The 14033-nt window shown below is 39.6% G+C and overlaps 1 protein-coding gene and 1 long non-coding RNA gene across 4 annotated transcripts; both read left to right on the top strand.

Annotated features, from left to right (window-relative positions):
• The first annotated feature begins 1560 nt into the window (after window positions 1-1560).
• LOC115953041 (putative pentatricopeptide repeat-containing protein At5g52630) lies at window positions 1561-3677 on the top strand. Its single transcript, XM_031070473.1, has one exon. The coding sequence runs from the start codon at window positions 1665-1667 to the stop codon at window positions 3564-3566; it is 1902 nt and encodes a 633-aa protein (XP_030926333.1). The 5' UTR covers window positions 1561-1664; the 3' UTR covers window positions 3567-3677.
• A 381-nt stretch (window positions 3678-4058) lies between these two features.
• LOC115953045 lies at window positions 4059-7511 on the top strand. 3 transcript variants are annotated; one of them, XR_004083637.1, is made up of 4 exons: window positions 4059-4106; window positions 5114-5368; window positions 5529-5652; window positions 5865-6261. It is a non-coding gene; the product is annotated as an uncharacterized LOC115953045 (long non-coding RNA). The 3 variants fall into 3 exon arrangements; XR_004083638.1 differs by lacking the exons at window positions 4059-4106; window positions 5865-6261 and adding an exon at window positions 6782-7511 and having other exon boundaries at window positions 4113-5368; XR_004083636.1 differs by lacking the exon at window positions 4059-4106 and having other exon boundaries at window positions 4113-5368.
• The last annotated feature ends 6522 nt before the right edge of the window (window positions 7512-14033 follow it).

Here is a 14033-nt window from a genome sequence, read left to right as displayed (position 1 = left end):
TTCGTGGTGGTGGAGGGTGGGTAGCTAAAATGGTTTGTGGGTTGTTATGGTGCCTGTGTTGTGGGTTGTGGTGGTGGCTGGGTTGTGGGTTATAGTGGGTAGCTAAAATGGTTGTGGTTCATCAATACTCGCCATTGCAATGGACCCTATGGGGAAAAGGCATTAAGGATCGGTGCTTGCTACTCTCTCATCCATGTCTCTACACGTTGCTGTATTCCCTCCATATTATATACTATTTTGTTCGTACACAATCACAGAGATTTGTTTAAAGAAACAAGAGAAGAGAAGAATGTTTGTGATTGTGATGGGGTATCCCCAATCCTTTTTAGTTTTCAAAAAAGCTTTTATTATACAAGAATGAAGAATGGTGGGATTTTCAAATTCATTAAAAAAAAAAAAAATCATCTTTTACATTGAAATGGAATAAGAATATGCTGATTATGGAAATTTAATCATGAGCTTATTTTGTGGCTAGGAATGTTTGAAGATTGTGGGCAATATGAGTGAGCATATGGCTCAAATGAGTAACAAGCATATGCCGTGGTTTCAATTTTTTATTTTTTATTTTTTCTGTGGTGGCTTTGTTGTGGGTTACGGTGAGCAGGTGAAATGGTTTGTGGGTTGTTGTGGTGGCTGTGTAGTGGTGGTGATTGGGTTATAGGTTGTGGTGGAGGCTGGGGTTCGGGTTGCAGTGGGTAGTTGAAATGGTTTGTGAGTTGTTGTGGTGACTATTTTGTGGATTGCAGTGGTTGGTTGGCAAGCTTTTTTATTCTTTTCCTCTCCAATTTGCTGATTTAAGTGGCCAGTGGAATGAGGGTGGTGGTTTGGTTTTTGCCAATATGGTGGTAGTTTGGGTGGTCAATAGATTGGTGGTGGATTGGTTTTTGCTTATATGACGGTGGTTACTTGGATTTGATGGGTTGTGAGATTAGATTTTTATTTTTTTATTTTATTTTTAAATTTTTTTTTGGAAACAAACACTTGAAATTGATTTCTTGTCATTTAAATGTAAACAACCAAATGCTGTAAAATTAAAATATTTTCAGTAAAATCTTTTACATGTAAAATATTTTACTTTGAAACAAACGGAGTGTCTACAATACTCGTATCTAACAAAGGCTAAGCACAATACATACATTTTACCAAATTCTAAAACATGAAATTTCTTTCCATATATGAATTCATCATTAATTTATCCATAGTTTATAAAATAATTACTCATGCATTTTCGTAGATTGAGAATTTGATTTGAAATTTGAAGTCTCATGATTTAGATGACAAGCGATCATTCCCATTCAACCTTACAACACTCACATCCGGTTTTACAAATTACTATCTTTTAAGCCGGATTGTTGAGCCCTATATATATCTAGGAATCACTAAAAAGACTTGCTCTCGAGAGCAATGCCAATTGCCAAGTACCATACTTCTTACTTTTATACTTAATAAATAAAATAAAAGCAACCGGAATAATAAATTATAAATGGAATTTTAGATTAGTTTTTTTCCTTGCTTGCTGACCACACAAAAATTTGTTCCGACAAAAAAACGACGTCGTTGCTATTCTCGCAGCTGCAGCTTTTCTTTCAACCGACTAGCACTGGCTTTAACAAAGCAATCCTGGACCTGGAGCCAAACTTTCAATTACACACTCACTCACTCTAATGCTTCATCCACTTCCCAAAGCCACAAGGCTAATACCCCTTCAACTCCAACAACTCACACTCCCTCTCTTAAACCCACAAGCACAAACACAAACACAAACACAAACAACAACTATCACTCTCCCAAATAACCCTCCTCTAAACCAACACAGCCGCAGCAGCAGCTTTGAACAAAAGTACAGGCAAATCTGCAACCTCCTCCTCTCCTTAACACACTCCAAGTCCCTCCAAAAGGGTCTCCAACTCCATGCCCACATCATCAAATCAGGCCTTCAAACCATCCCTCTCATTTCCAATCACCTCATCAACTTCTATTCCAAGTCCCAACTACCCCTTTTTTCCCGCCAAATTTTCGACGAAGCCCCTCGTAAGTCCTCCACCAATTGGAGCTCTGTTATCTCCTCTTTTGCCCAGAATGAGCTTCCTTTACTTGCCCTCCACTTCTTTCGTCAAATGCTCCAATCCGGGGCTCTTCCCGACGACCATATATTCCCTAGTGCCACTAAGTCTTGTGCCATTTTGTCTATGTGTGATGTTGGGCGGTCTATACATTGCCTTGCTGTGAAGACTGGGTATGAATTTGATGTCTTTGTGGGGAGTTCTACGGTGGATATGTATGCCAAATGTGGCAAGATTAAGTCTGCACGGAAACTGTTTGATGAAATGCCTGAGAAGAATGTGGTTTGTTGGAGTGGGATGATATATGGGTATGCTCAATTGGGTGAAGATGAGGAGGCTCTGAAGTTATTTAAGCAAGCCTTGTTTGATGATTTGGATGTTAATGATTTTACATTTTCAAGTGTTATACGTGTTTGTGGCAATTCAACTTTACTAGAATTGGGGAAGCAAATTCACGGGTTGTGCTTCAAGACGAGCTTTGATTCGTCAAGCTTCGTGGGTAGTTCTTTGGTTTCGCTGTACTCAAAGTGTGGAGTCATCGAGGGAGCTTATCGGGTTTTTAATGATATACCAGTCAGGAATCTTGGTATGTGGAATGCAATGCTGATAGCTTGTGCCCAGCATGCGCACACAGATAGAGCTTTTGAGCTGTTTAAAGAGATGAAAGGTGCAGGAATGAAGCCAAATTTCATTACTTTTTTATGTGTCCTATATGCTTGTAGCCACACAGGTTTAGTTGAAAAGGGGCGATATTACTTCGAGCGAATGAAAGAGTATGGGATTGAGCCAGGTGATCAACATTATGCTTCCGTGGTGGACTTGCTTGGGCGTGCTGGTAAATTGCAGGATGCGATTTCAATCATTAAGGAAATGCCTATGGAACCAACAGAATCAGTGTGGGGAGCTTTATTGACTGGGTGTAGAATTCATGGGGATACTGAATTGGCTGCCTTTGCTGCTGATAAAGTCTATGAGTTGGGTCCTGTGAGCCCAGGCATTCATGTGTTACTGTCTAATGCTTACGCCGCTGCTGGAAGATGGGATGAAGCAGCAAAAGCTCGGAAGATGCTAAGGGACCGGGGGATGAAGAAGGAAACAGGTTTGAGCTGGGTTGAGGAGGGAAATAGAGTCCACACATTTGCTTCTGGGGATAGATGTCACGCAAAAACAAAAGAAATCTATCAGAAGTTGGAAGAACTAGGGGAGGAAATGGAGAGAGCTGGTTATGTTGCAGACACAAGTTTTGTACTTAGAGAAGTTGATGGTGAAGAGAAAAATCAGACAATTAGATATCACAGTGAAAGACTAGCCATTGCATTTGGGCTCATTACCTTTCCACCTGAGAGACCAATCAGGGTTATGAAAAACTTGCGTGTTTGTGGTGATTGTCACACTGCAATCAAGTTTATGTCGAAGTGCTCTAGAAGGGTAATCATTGTGAGGGATAATAAGCGGTTCCATCGATTTGAGGGTGGGAAATGCTCGTGTGGAGACTATTGGTGATTATTTCTGTGTAAAATTTCACAAGCAAATGATTAAAGGAAAAGAAGAATGCTTCATTGCATTTCCAATTATTCCATACACTGAAATGCTTGTAGGGAATTTTAGCCGAATTTCCAACCTGTGAGAAATAAAAATAGAGAAAAACACACGCCAAAGAAAACAATCACACGCACAAGACAATATTTACGTGGTTCGGCAATTTACCTATATCCACGGAGTTGCAGGGATTTCACTATTATTAGGGAAGAAAAAAATACAAAAATTGCGGGTACAATATTTTAATTCTCTCACCCTCAAGAATGCGGCAACAACAACCTACAATCTTAAAAACCCTAATCACGGCAAAGTCGGTTTATATATATATGAAATGGGCCCAAAATTTTTTTCCTACTAAGCCTCAGTAAATCTTCCATTAAAAACCACGTAATATTATTCGGGTCGTGTCAGGTCTTCAAACCGGATCAAACAAAACTAGGCTCCACAAAACCCAACAATGCTTTCTCTGACAGCATTAAGGTTGATCCAAGTTCATATTGAGGGGTAGGTTAAGAAAAAATTTGGATTTTTTCATATCCATTTATCCTTTGGGTATATTAATTTGAATGTTAACAGGTACAAATCCAAAAAAAAAGAAAAAAAAAAGGAAATATCACTTAAAAAATCTGTAAGTGTGTAAGAGGTGACTTCTCCTCCTGCTGCTTTTTTCTACATGTCAAGTATTCTCTCTCTCTGTGTCATTTTGGTGTCTTTGCTATACAGTCTGTAATTTGTTTCCTAAGCCTTAACTGGCTTACCCAATCTCATATCTAGATTATATTTTGTATGTCCACATTGTTACTTCCGAGTAATCATGCTACTAATTAATTGATCATGTGAAATGTGTTGAACTTGGAATATGTACGATTTTTTCCTTTCCTTTTTTACTAAATGTTTTTCAGACTTCCAAAAAAAAATGTGCTGAGTATTTTCTAAGCTTTCTTAAATTAGTTCACATTTTCGTTGTGGTGAAAACTTTGTTTAAAGTCCACAATACTCGGCACAAATTTTCTATTTGAATTTAATTCTATAATTTTGATGACTATCTGCTTCCATTAAAGTTGTTTCGTTCTGATGGGGATAACTATGAACTTTCATGAAAGTATGGAAGATATAAAGTAAATCTGTTGATTTATTATGATATAAGCAAGATTAGGGACCCCCACCAGTTTTTGGAAGTATCATCTATTGGACTGGTTCTTAAAATTGTGTTCTTGTAGAATATATTGCCTTACTCTGTCTAGACAAGGTTTTTAGATTTATATTCATTTGTTCAACTCATTATTAAATGTTAATTGTTATTAGATTCTATCACTGACTCATTTTATCCTTATATGTGCATTGTATTGTTAATTATTATGCAACAGTTAGTATATATGCTTTATACATGCTGTGAGCCTGTGACAAGTTCCATAACTATAAGTTTGATCACTGGATCATTGGGCTATTGCAAGTTGCAGCACTATGTTACTATTTGGTTTGTCTTTATAATTAGGCTGTTCTTCAATTAGGTCCTGTGGAGCTTACTATTGTAGGAGTTTCTATTGCTGTTTTCAATCAAGTATCAAAGATAGCAATATTCCTACTTGTCAGCGTTACAGCTTCTTTTGTGATTGAGCGGATGCTACTGAAAGTTTGAGTACTGAAGCAGATGACAATGGAGTACTCAAGAATGGTTATGCTATCAATCAGGAGATGGAACTAGAATATCTGATGCCACAAGTTGGTGCGAATTTTACCTTCTCAGCCCTCTTGTTTTCGTTGAGGTACACTTTTGGAATAATTGCTATCATTCCAATATATCTAAAGTTTTTCTTTTTCCTCCAATGTAACATTTTATGAATTACTTTGTTGCCTATTAATATGTTATGGTCTATTTTGACCAGAGTCAAAGTAAAAGTCATCACTTATTTACAGTAGTTACAGGAAAACAAATGACAGAAGGTAAATTCCATCAGCTTCAGCAGCGTTGGTCATTGGCAGCATGCTCACAAGCTTTGTTCTCATTTTTGCTGCTAAACCAATATTGAATTACGTGGGTGTAGAGACTGTAAGTTTTCTTTCACTAGTGCTACAATCAATTGTCTATTATGTTTATTGTTCCTCAAAGGCCTGTGTGTTTAACCTACTTATGCCAATGGAATAGGATATATATATATATATATATATATTCCATGGCATCAAATGATTACAAATAAATGCATATTTATAAAGCATTTTTTCTTGGTGCCCAACTTTAAACAACTCCTTCAATTAACTTAGGTTTCAACTATCTATCTCGGAAATCACTTATGAGCACTGCGAATGCTGCATCCAAAGAACTTATAGAGGAGCTTCAATAAAATTAAGAGAATATCTCCTCCTCACATTATCTTCACTCCTGCTGTGCTAGCTGTTTCAGTTTTAAGACAATGTTTCGTTAAGCAATACATCATGCCTTTATTGTGGGGAACTGTGACCAAGTATGAAGACTTTCAGCTTTCCTTGAATTCTAAGAGTAAAAAAGTATAAGAGTAAAAAAGTGTAATAGGTTCATCAGATTGATACTCTTGTCTTGACTAAGAAGTACTGTTCACTAATTATTGGTCGTACCTTGCTTGGCAGTTAATTTAATAATTGACAGTTGATAGAATAAAAACTATTATACACCTTTTTATTATTGGTACTTATACATGCACTTGGTGGGTCTTGCACACAACATAGTCCTCCGACTTACTTTTACAAAGGGAGGAGGTGCCATTAAGCTAGATCTCATTGACAACAATTAGGGACCATATTTACACCATATATTTGGAGATAAGTTGATATTATTCCTGAAGCTCGCCCTATGCATGACATCATCCTATCTCCCCAAATTGATGGTGAAAAAGTTATCATTTTATATTGTCTTTCATGTGACAATTTGCTTTCATGTATATTGAAAGGAAAGGTATTTTGATTCTTTAGAGTAACATTGGTGCGAAAATCTGCATAACTGGCTTGCTGGTGGTTGGAGAAGTAATTCACAAATTCAATGTTGCTACAGTGAGTTGAAATCACATAACTCCTTGAAGTTAACAGTTTTTTCTTCTCCAAAAGTTCAAAAATATTATCCGGGCCTGTACTAAAAGGATCCCTTTAGCCTCCATTTTTTTTGCTCCAACATTCAATTAACTAAAATCTATATATAATGACTGCAGCACAATTCTGCCCCTGCAAAATTCTCCTATGCTAGCCCAACAATACTTGACATTGAGATCTCTTGGTATCAGTTAAACAAACGATTTGAGGAGTTTTAATCAAGCTCTATTAACTACTGGGGAAGTGCTTATGGACAGATGCAACACATCTATGGAGACAGGTTATTGATATAAAATATGGGGAAGAATGTGGTGGCTGAACTTCAAGCTCACTCAGAGCACCTCATTGGTGTAGCTTGTGGAGGAGTATTTGCGCAGGATAGGATACTTTTCAGTAAAATTTATCTTTTAAGGTGGGAGACAACACTTGTTTAAGGTTCTTCCACGATGTTTGGTGTAGAAATCATTCTCTAAAAGAGTTGTACCCTAGCTTGTATGCTTGCTTGCTTGATCAGAATGCATCAATCCATTCAATCATGGAGATTCCGGTAGGTGGGAAGGCCAAATATGGAATTTACAGATGTTTTCATGATTGAGAGTTGGCATTGGTTCTTTCTTAGACCTTCTATTCTCCCATATCCCTAGGAGGGAGGGTGTGACAAGATGTAATGGAAATTGAAAGAGAGTAGAGCATTTACTGTTCACCCTTGTTATGAGGCTCTCCATGGTGCACCGAATAACTCTTTCCCATGGAAGTGTTTTGTGTGTTAATGCTCCCAAGAGGGTCTCTTTTTATGTTTGGACCGCAGCCTATGAGAAAATTCTTAGTTTTGATAACCTTTAAAGGCTTAGAGCATTCACATCAACTAATGCAAAAAATATTGTCTATTTTAGAATAAGAATTTACTTTTTCTAATTTAACTAACCATTTTTCAAAACACTCACTTTTGATTATCTATTTTATACTCCATTTCATTAAAGTATTAGTTTTTATTGATTTTTTAAATTATTTCTCTCTCTTCACACCTAACAATCAGCATCCACTCTCTTCCTTTACTCTCGAGAAATAATAAAAAATCATTTTGCATAAACTATTGTGACTCGTATATTTTCACAATCACTATAGTGAAATTCCATTTTGTATAACCAGTTCATATATGATATAGGTGATTTTTGGGTTTCATTTTCTATATTTTGGGTTTTAAGCTATTTTACATGAGTTGGTATGAATGCTCTTATCAAGCTTGGATTTACCTTAGTTGGGTGGTGTTGTATGTGCCAGTGCAGTAGATAAACAATGGCTCATTTGTTGATTCAATGTGGTGTTGTCTATGATTTATGAAGTTAGTGTTTAGAACTTTTGGGATTCCTTGGGTGTTACCAGTGAGGGTGGTTGATCTTTTGTTTGGATGGAAGAATTGGTCTGAGAGACACTCTTTGGCAATCTAGAACATCATTCTGCTATGTTGGATGAGGCTATCATGGAAGGAGAGAAATAGCCATACATTTGAGAATACAAACAAATCAAAGAATCCATTGGAAGTACTGTTGATTCACACTTTATTTGATTGGTCTTGAGTACGGGGTCTTACAAATTGTAATAAGCTTGTGGGTTTCTCAAAATCACTTCTTCGTTGTGTACAATTTTTTGTAATTCTTTTACGTTATAGAGTGCTGACGTAATCTATTTAATTAATAAAATTTTCTTTCTTAACGAAATTAAAAAGAAAAAAGAAAAAAGAGAGGCATTGAGTCGTTTCACATATTTTTAATTAATATATCATCAAGATTACAGTCATTTAAGGGCTATTATTCAAGGTCACAAATGTTTATGGATTTTATCCACTTGTAAATAGAGGCTATGTCAACTTTATGAGGGACACTTGACTAATTGTTACTAGAGAAATTGTATCTTGCCTATCAATTCTATTGAGCGTGAGAACTCTAGGATCTGCTTGTTTCACCAACTTGAAGAGGCTTTTCTTCGTTTTCCTCCAAAAAATTTAGACTTCAATAGAATATCTACATCCCATCGTGATCCTAATACATTAACTTAGATCTAATCTTTGGATGGGGTTGTGGTGTTAGGATTTTATTTTATTTTTTTCAGTTCATGGTTTAATGGACTCTTGTAATTTATGTGCTTGATTGTACATTGTCCCTGATGTATACTTTCTGTATACTTGGGTGACTTTTTTTATATAAATTTTAATATATTTTTCATTACTTAAAAAAAAAAAATAAAAAAATCTTTTTCACCTCCCATTTGAATCTTGAAAAGAAACCAAAATTTTTAATAATGGTTTAGAAAGAAAGCAACTTTTTCTTCTTATATTTTCAAGGTATTTGGCACTCCCCACCAACTTAGTGATCCACAATCTTGTGTAGTAGTCCCATGTCTCACACACACCAGAAAATTGGTGAGATAAAATCCTGAAGTAGTGATTGCCAATAGCCAAAGGCAAAGTGATAGGAATTGAACAATGGGCAGCCAGTAATTCCTCAGGCATCTTGAACCCAAAGCCGAAAACCCTTTTCAGCCAACGGTATTTTAACCACTTTCCTTTTATAAAGATCTAAAACAAAGCCACTACATAATCTATGGATATTTTTCTTTCTTTCAAGTTGATTTTTCATAGTGTTTTTTTTTTTCTCTTTCAAATCCATTTTTCTTCATGATTTTATTTTTATTTTATTTGCTTTAGATATGTTTTCCTTTTCAAAGTGTGATGATGTTGAATTTGTCCAACAAGTCATATAATTTTATCACTGCCCAATGATCATGTATGGTCACTTGATTGAAGAGATCCAATTGCTTCTGACAAATTGTTGGTTCTTGTGAGTATGCTTTTTTGCTTAGAAATGGGAATAGGGTGGCTAGATTGATGGCTCACAGTCTTGTTGTAATGTTAGAGCATTTCTCGCAGCTTAGTCATATTTTCAAATTGTTTGGAATCTATCTTTTGTTTACCTATATTTTTTCAAATACATTTTTCAATAGACTCTTTATCATTTCTCTATCCCATCTAAATATTATTTCTACATTCTTTCTTTGTTTTTTTTTTCTTCAATTTTCCTTAATATTTTTTTTCCCTTTCTAAACAGCCATATTTTTTTGATTGCCAAAGCTATAGTTTTTAGATCTCCCAATAGAAACATTTGCAAATTTTTCAACCATATTTCCCACTCATATTTTTTTAACGGTCATATTTTTGAAATAGTTATGTTTAAGAGGAGGTATATAATGTGTAAGGACTCAATTTGTAACGATCCCAAACTGATATTGGGTTCGTACGTTAAAGGCCCAAACAATAAAATTTGTAGAGAGTGGGCTGAAAGGTTAGGCCTTGGTCACCGGACAGAAGTTAATCATGGTGTTCATGGTGGACGCACAGAGGTGAACTAAGTTTGTCCATGGATCTTATCCATTGAACTTAATGTTCTTATTATTCCTTTCACTTTCTGGGTACAATTATTTCCGCCACCCTTCTTTGGCGCATGAATCCTTACATTATATATCCCTTCTCAGGTGATCTTGACCTTCCATCTGTCAATCGGCAGGTAACTACTCGAGTGCCTGTCCTATCAGCCGTTTCCCCCTACTTTTTGTTAGTTGCAATAACCGAAACCACACTATTCAGGGGTCTTTTCCCATGAATGTGGCCAGGACGTTTGTTGGCGCATTCACTGCGAAGGTGATGTCTTTTCCTTGAACCACTCCCACACTGTACCCCCGTGTGAGTCCCATTCTATTTGCCTTTTCTTCTAGGAGCGCTTTGGAGACTGCCTTTGACGACGTGTCGCTCTTCCCTTATAGGCCTTGGGATGCCGAGGACAGGTTCATCCTCGGTTACACCTCTAGGCCATTTGGACTTTCGCTGCTTGTCCTTGGCAACTACTCTCCTCGGCGCGGGCCTTGGGCCCTAATGAAAAGTGGGCCGGGACTACAAATTCTCTGGCCCCACAATAGCCCCTCAAAATCCTGCTGTCCGGATCCTCGGACGGAGAAGAGGGTTTTGATGACGTCAAGCCTCTGTCAAAGCTTGTCAATCCTTGTCATCTATCAGTTCTAGAGACTCTTCGTCTGTCGAAGACATGTTCTTGGAGCCTTGGAAGGTGAAACGTGTCTTCATTAAATGTGGGCGGCTATGTGCTTCCCACGTTCAACGGCTTGATGGTAATCTAACGGTGGAGATTTCCTTACCTTTATGGGCGGGAAAATTCGTGCAGTTACTTTCGATGGGAGGTATAAATAATTTTTAGAACTGATTTGTCTTCTCACTTTTGCACTTAAGAGTTCTAGCGCACATATCCTAGGTTTAGTCAAACTTTCATCCAAATTCAAGTCTATCTCCAGCATAAAAAGCCTGTCCGAGGCACCTTTCCTCTTTTCTGTAAGTTCTCTGCCTTCACTAACTCGTACTTTTTCTTTTCTGGGTTTATTTTTCTCTCGTTCCTCCCCTTCTCCCATTGCCCCTTGAATCTGTTTAGTAGTTCCTAGAGATGGTTAAATTGAAAAAGTTGGTTGAGACCGAAGAGGCGATGGAAAAGTTCATCGCCGACTATAGGATTCCCCCCAATGTAAGTTTGAGGCACTGCAAGGAGGGGGAGTGGCATCTTAAGAGAAGGACGGGCGAGGTGGTAATTCCCCTTCTCGCCTTCGTAGAGGGGGGTATGAGAATTCTCATGGGGTCAGTAATGAGGAGTTACTTTCGGCATTTCCGATTAGCTCCCACCCAGTGCACTGCCAATATGTTTAGGATTTTGGGTTGTGTGGATGCCTTAAATGAAAAAATGGGGCTAAGACTAACCCATCATGACGTAAATTGGTGCTACAATCTCTAAAATTTGAGGGGCAAATCCTACTACATGAAGACGAGAGACGATAGGGTTCGGCTAATCCAGTACCTCCCCGAGTCCAACAAAGGGTTGAACAAGGATTTTCGTATTGTATCTGGGGAATGGCATGATGACCTTCCTTGTCCAATTGTGGAGGGAGAACCAAGTGGGGTGTAGAGAGTAAGAGGGTGCCAATCCTTTGCCCCGTCTTAATTTGGTGTGGTTCGGTTACTAACCATGTACATGCCCTTTTTTGCAGATCCTCACGCCTTTCACCGACACTTTCATTTGGTTAACCGGGTGGATTTGGAGACTGTTCTTCAAGCGGCGGTTTTTGTAAATGACGAGGATGGTCAAGTTAGAGTCGCTCACAAAATCTTAGGGTACGATCCCATCCAGAAGTCATTTGTCGACTCAAAGCAAGTGATTAGAGCTAACGATCCTTGGCTTCTGAAAATTACTGTAGTCGAGCACGGGTTTTTGATCTCTGAAGGATCTCCTGTCCCGGAGGGCATCCCGTTGGCGGGTTCTTCCTCGTCTCACCAAGCAGCGGAGGACGAAGGTGATTTGGGTCTGTCCGAGGAGGGATTTGGAGTATTTGACCAAGTTGACCCATCCGAGGATCCTCCCGGTGATCTGGGTGACCCTGACTTGTCCGAAGCGGAACTGTTGTCAGTGGAAATATCCTCTCGAGCCGAGATGGGTCTTAAGAGAAAGCCCCCAACCAGCTTATTCGACCTCATCGAAGGTCAGCTGGGGAAGGGTGCACAGGGAAAGTCGCAATCCAGTGTTCCAACTCCCCCACCCCAGCCCCAACCTGTTCAGACTAGATCTTCCTCTTCCAAGTCGCAGCCACAATCTCCCCGCCCGAAACTTCCTGCTCCTCCTCAATCAGCTCTGCCTTCTCGACCTGAGCCCACTAACTCAAAGAGAAAGAGGAGTCCTAAAGGTAAGGAACCAATGAATGGGGGAAAATCCCAATCCTCTCAGGAGGGGGACGAAGCCCCGCGAGCCTAAAAGCAGTTAAAGATAGGGCATCAAGGCCGGGGGAAAAGGATCGACGCCCAATCCGCGCCGAATGCTTGGCTTCCCGCCCCAATGCTCCACGGGGAGCCATTACTGGAAGACGCATCCATGAGGAACCTTGGAGACGACGAAGGTGGTTATGTGACCGACGCGCTAGAGAGGGTCCTGCTGCTTCCCACTGATATGGAAGAGTTGAAGAATATGAGAATGCAGGAGGTTGCCCTCAGTGTGAAGAGGTACCTGGGTATGGTAAGACTCCTAAAACCTATAACTCCGTCGATTCTTGCTCCTAGATTCTCGTTCATAACATGTTTGTCTCAATTGGCAGGCTATCCAAGCTACCTATAGGATGGAGGAAGAAGTTAAGGAGCAGAGTAAGACCGCAGAGCTTGAGCGCAATAAACGTATAGATGCAGCGCGAACCCTCAAAAATTCCAAGTCTGACCTCGCGAAGGCCAGGGAGGACTTAAAGGAAGCAACCAGAGCCAGGGATAGTGCTGAGGCAAGCTTGATTGGTGCCCAAAAACAGGCTGAGGAACAGACAATGCACCTACTTGCTGCCAAGGAGCAATTGGAGATTGCCAAGGAGCAGATCAGTGATTTAAAGAAGAAACTGATCAAAGCAGACAATGCTAAGGGCGTGGTGGAATTTGCCAGGGATGAAGCCGTGAGGGCCAAGACGGAGGTTGAGTTTGTTAGGACTGAGGCCGAAACTGCTAAGGACAAGGTCGAGGAGGAGGGCTACAAGGCGGGGGTGGCTGAAACCCAAGCCCTCCTTAAAGCTCAAATCCCTGGAGTATGCAGGCTATACTACTCCTAAGTTTGAAACGAGGCCCTCAAACGAGCTGGGGTGGAGGCTTCGTCCGACTTGTGGAAGGCGGAGAGCGTATTTTATCCTCCAGCCATCCGTGAGACCGCCTTCGCCAGTTTCGAGACTATGAGCGTTCCAAAGGAGGCCGAGGCTGCTCAGTCAGAAGCTGCTCAAATCATTGTCATTCCTGGCGAGTCGACTGAGGGAGGAGAGCCTCATGAGGCGACAAAAGCACCTGGAGGTCTGAATCCCGAGATGCCTCAAGAGGCTGCCAAGTCTATAGTCAGTGTTCAGATCTCTGGTGCCGAGGAGCCAGCCATCTTTGTTCAGCCCCTTCAGGCCATTCCCCTCGCTGATGTCCCCAAGGGCACTGAGGCTGATCCTGCTCAACCTTCCCAGGAAGGAGATGTCTCCCAGGGCCCTGAGGCTAATCCTGCTTAGCTTTCCCAGGGTGTGGCCAAAACGAAATTGAAGAAGTAGAAGCCCTGGCCAACTTTTGCATTTGTTTCTAGTTTAACTGTTAATTAGTTTCCCTTTTGTTTTAAGGACTTTAGAGTTTTCTTGTAATTAAACTCTTTGACCGCATGTATGAAATTCTTTTCTTCCTCTTTCCTTTAAATTACATGTTCGTTATCCTTGCCGATATTTACTATTGTTGCGAATCTCATGGTTTTTGAACTAGTTATCTTAACATGT

The sequence above is a fragment of the Quercus lobata genome, chromosome 7 (assembly GCF_001633185.2).
Source record: "Quercus lobata isolate SW786 chromosome 7, ValleyOak3.0 Primary Assembly, whole genome shotgun sequence".
NCBI classification, from domain to species: domain Eukaryota; kingdom Viridiplantae; phylum Streptophyta; class Magnoliopsida; order Fagales; family Fagaceae; genus Quercus; species Quercus lobata.
The sequence above is the reverse complement of the archived record's forward strand: the minus strand, read 5'-3'. Positions and strand labels throughout refer to the sequence as shown.